The sequence below is a fragment of the Aureococcus anophagefferens genome (assembly GCF_000186865.1).
Source record: "Aureococcus anophagefferens unplaced genomic scaffold AURANscaffold_10, whole genome shotgun sequence".
NCBI lineage: Eukaryota > Pelagophyceae > Pelagomonadales > Pelagomonadaceae > Aureococcus > Aureococcus anophagefferens.
Window position 1 is genome coordinate 4,500 of NW_008705570.1, and position 4,222 is coordinate 8,721.

At 62.0% G+C, this 4,222-nt stretch overlaps 2 protein-coding genes across 2 annotated transcripts in view; one reads left to right on the top strand and one right to left on the bottom strand.

The window, feature by feature from the left end:
* Positions 1-264: 264 nt before the first annotated feature.
* AURANDRAFT_64331 (hypothetical protein) lies at positions 265-1,443 on the top strand (the record flags this gene model as incomplete). Its single annotated transcript, XM_009038951.1, has 1 exon — positions 265-1,443. One exon carries the CDS (start codon positions 265-267, stop codon positions 1,441-1,443), a length of 1,179 nt encoding a protein of 392 aa, XP_009037199.1.
* A 1,861-nt stretch (positions 1,444-3,304) lies between these two features.
* Positions 3,305-4,222, bottom strand: part of AURANDRAFT_64332 (hypothetical protein) — a gene marked incomplete at both ends in the record, with an annotated part of 3,750 nt that continues 2,832 nt past the window's right edge. The window contains one exon of the mRNA XM_009039236.1: positions 3,305-3,464. Coding sequence (XP_009037484.1) covers positions 3,305-3,464 — 160 coding nt within the window. The remainder of the gene's footprint in view (positions 3,465-4,222) is intronic.

Consider the following 4,222-nt stretch of genomic DNA (forward strand, 5'->3'; position numbering starts at 1 on the left):
CTTACTGAAGCCGCACGGGACGAACTTCCCGACTTTGGCGGCCCTGCGCATGCAAGTCATCCCGTCGCCGGACGAGATCTACAAGCCCTGGTCGCCGGTGGACATGTTCTTCGTCTACGACGCCGCGCTCGGCATCACCGTGCCCCACGTCCGCCTCTAGCCCCCCCTTTTCCTCGAAATTCCCCCAAAAAAACGCGAAAATCAAACAAAAAAACCCCCATTCTCGCCCACAGGACGCGCACGGTCGACTTCTCGCTCCTGAACATGCAGGCCCAGCTCGACGATTTCGGCGACGCCGTCGCGCCGCTGCCGCCGCTGCAGCAGGCCGGCGTCCAGTACCTGGACACGACGGCGATCGGAGAGATCCTGGACGCGCGCATCGCGCCGTCCGTCTGCAACTTCGTCAAGAAAACGGCGGAGCTGAACGACCTCGTCTTCGGCGGCCTCCAGGTCGGCTACACGCCCAACGAGAAGACGACCTACGAGAGCGTCTGCGGCAAGCACCTCTACACGTTCCCGAACCAGGACTACTACGACGACAAGAACAATCTGGTCATGATGAAGCCCAACTGCAGCATGAACGAGTTCTGCCACATCGTCCACCCGGCCCGCGTCTTCTGCGGAACGAACAGCCCCGGCCAGCCCGGCGACTGGTCCCTGTTCAACCTCCTCGTCGGCGGCCCCGTCTTCATCGAGCGGTCCAACCACCCGCACAAGCTCTACTCCGTCATCCCGGCCTTCTCCCTCGACGGCGGCATGAACCCCGCGGCCATGCACCTGGACAGCAACAACCACAAGAACGTCGCCGGCGGCAAGGGCCTCCTCAAGGTCGCCTGGAAGTTCGTCCCCGGCCTCTACCGCTGGCCCGTGCGCCACCACGCGGCCAAGAGCTACGACGGCCTCATCGGCCAGACGGAGTTCTGCGAGTGGTGCGCCAACGAGGGCTACCTCCTGGACATCGACGGCAACTTCTACGTCGTCTGCAACTACTGGAAGTACCGGGACACCTACGCGCAGCTCTCGGAGTGCATCAACCGCTTCGGCAAGCTCCGCGACACGCCCCGCGGCCACCGCCTCGACGCCTTCGAGCGCTTCCTCGGCGGCTGCGCGGCCGAGGTCAAGCACAAGGGCAACCTCAAGCACATCCCCCTCTTCCTCATCACGAACATGTACGTCGCCACGGACGACAAGCAGATGCACACGACCGAGGGCGGCCTGGAAAAGAAGCGCATGGTGCTCACGACGCACGAGCGGGCCCGCAACGGCATCGAGGTCCTCTACACGCTCAACCAGATGTGCGAGATCGCCAAGGGCAACATGCCGACCGTCGAGAAGCTCGACGACGACTTCCTCCCGGACAAGGCCCTGGGCCCCGGCGGCTACATGCAGCGCGCGCCGGCCGCCAACCACAAGGGCAAGCGCTGCAACTACTACAAGTCCTGAACTTCACGTTCGAGCACGGACCGTCGAGGAGCTCGTTCGAGCACGACGTTTACCGTGCCCTGACACCAAACCAAGTCCAATCCAAGTCCAATCCAAGTCCAAGGGGTACGTACGCGAAAGATCATTCAGTTGGTCCCCCTTCTTCATCACCGAACGCCGCCTCCAAGTCCACTAAGGCCTTCACCGAACCCTTTCCGGACCCCCCCAGGGAAGACAGCCCCCCCCGCGCGCGAAGGTCGTCCGGGGCTCGAAGAGCCCCGGACGGCCGAGCGCGCGGGGGGACCTATAACCGCCTGCGGCAGCTGCCGCCGGCAGGCTACGGCCGTAAGGCACCCTAACCCTAACCCTAACCCTAACCCTAACCCTAACCCTAACCCTAACCCTAACCCTAACCCTAACCCTAACCCTAACCCTAACCCTAACCCTAACCCTAACCCTAACCCTAACCCTAACCCTAACCCTAACCCTAACCCTAACCCTAACCCTAACCCTAACCCTAACCCTAACCCTAACCCTAACCCTAACCCTAACCCTAACCCTAACCCTAACCCTAACCCTAACCCTAACCCTAACCCTAACCCTAACCCTAACCCTAACCCCTAACCCTAACCCTAACCCCTAACCCTAACCCTAACCCTAACCCTAACCCTAACCCTAACCCGACGCCGCGCCGGCCGCTGAGCGCGGCCGGCGCGGCGCCGGAGACCCGCCACGGGCGGGGCTCGCCCGCCACGGGCGGGGGCGCCTCCGGCGCGAAGGGGCATCAAAGATGCCCGGGGCCTCCGGCGGACAACCTGCGACGCCTCGCGGCGCCGTTGGCGCCGCGCGGCGCGCGTTTGCCGCCTGCGTCCTCGACGGCGCGGGCCGGCTCGCAGCGGCCGTGGCGCCGGTCGTCGGCGCCGCGTGGCGGGCGTTCGACACGGCCGGGGACGTCGGCGCGCGCGCGGCGCTCTTGGAGATGGACGCTGAGCTTGCGCTCGTCGCCGCAGAGTGCGCGGAGAATGCGCTCCGCGACGACCTTCGCGCCGTGATGCTGCGGCGCGGCTTCGTCCCCGTCGCGGGGCTGGGCGGCGTGGACCTCGGCCCGCTCAAGGACGCGCGCTCCGGGCCGCGTGTCTTTCGAGGGTGAGCATGGCGCGCTGTCGCCCGCAGCGACCTCGCGGACGACGCCTCCTCGATCTCCGCGCGACGATCGTCCACGAACGAGCCTGGCCTAAGATATTCGCATCGCAAGCCGAACGTAATTATCTGAACGTAGTCGCCCGCCCCGGACGTATGCTCATCGTAATCGTTGTTCCTGGCTTCAGATAATCGTCTCGGCAAGCCGAACGTAGTTCTTCGAACGTAGGCTCCCGTCCGAACGTATGCTCGTCATAGGCGTTGTTCCTCAAAGAGCCCAGGCCTAAGATAGACGTGAATTCCATGGATGTTCCTCAACAGCCCAGGCCTAAGATAATCGTATGAAACCGAACGTAATTCCTTGAACGTAGGGTCCAGTCCGAACGTATGCTCCCGTCCGGACGTATGCTCACGGCAGGCCTTGTTCCTCAACAGCCCCGGCCTAAGATAGACCCGCAACCCGAAGTGGTGTTCCTAAACAGCCCAGGCCTAAGATAGACGAGAATTCCACGGACAATTCTCAACAGCCCCGGCCTAAGATAGAGCCGCAGCTCCCCACGATGATCCTAAACAGCCCCGGCCTAAGATAGAGCCGCAGCCCCGACGATGATCCTAAACAGCCCCGGCATCAGGGGAGCTACCGCTCCTCCCGCGCCGTGACGCCCGACAGACAGAGAGGGCGCACGGGCCGGCGGCCAAGGTGACCATCTTTTTTCGCGGATGTTCCTCAACAAGCCCCGGCCTAAGATAATCGTATGAAACCGAACGTAGTTCCTTGAACGTATGCTCCAGTCCGAACGTATGCTCCAGTCCGAGCGTAGAGCCGGGCCCGGGAGTTTGCCCGCAACAGCCCCGGCCTAAGATAGAGCCGCCACTTCACGATGATCCTAAACAGCCCCGGCCTAAGATAGACGAGAATTCAGCGGACAATTCTCAACCAGCCCCGGCCTAAGATAGACGAGAATTCAGCGGACAATTCTCAACAGCCCCGGCCTAAGATAGAGCCGCCACTTCACGATGATCCTCAACAGCCCCGGCCTAAGATAGCCTCGAACATCACCTTGTTCCTCAACAGCCCCGGCCTAAGATAGACGAGGATTCCACGATGATCCTAAACAGCCCCGGCATAAGATAGAGGCTCCGCCCCCACCTTGTTCCTCAACAGCCCCGGCCTAAGATAGCCTCGAACTTCACGGATGATCCTAAACAGCCCCGGCCTAAGATAGACGAGAATTCCACGGACAACTCTCAACAGCCCCGGCATAAGATAGAGGCTCCGCCCCCACCTTGTTCCTCAACAGCCCCGGCCTAAGATAGCCTCGAACTTCACGGATGATCCTAAACAGCCCCGGCCTAAGATAGACGAGAATTCCACGGACAACTCTCAACAGCCCCGGCATAAGATAGAGGCTCCGCCCCCAAGATGTTCCTCAACAGCCCCGGCCTAAGATAGCCTCGAACATCACCTTGTTCCTCAACAGCCCCGGCCTAAGATAGAGCCGCAGCCCCCACGATAATTCTCAACCAGCCCAGGCATAAGATAGAGGCTCCGCCCCCACGTTGTTCCTCAACAGCCCCGGCCTAAGATAGCCAGCAATCTCGACGGACAAAGATACAGCTGCCTCCAGCTCCGCGCCGTCACGGTCCAAAAAGGGGGAAG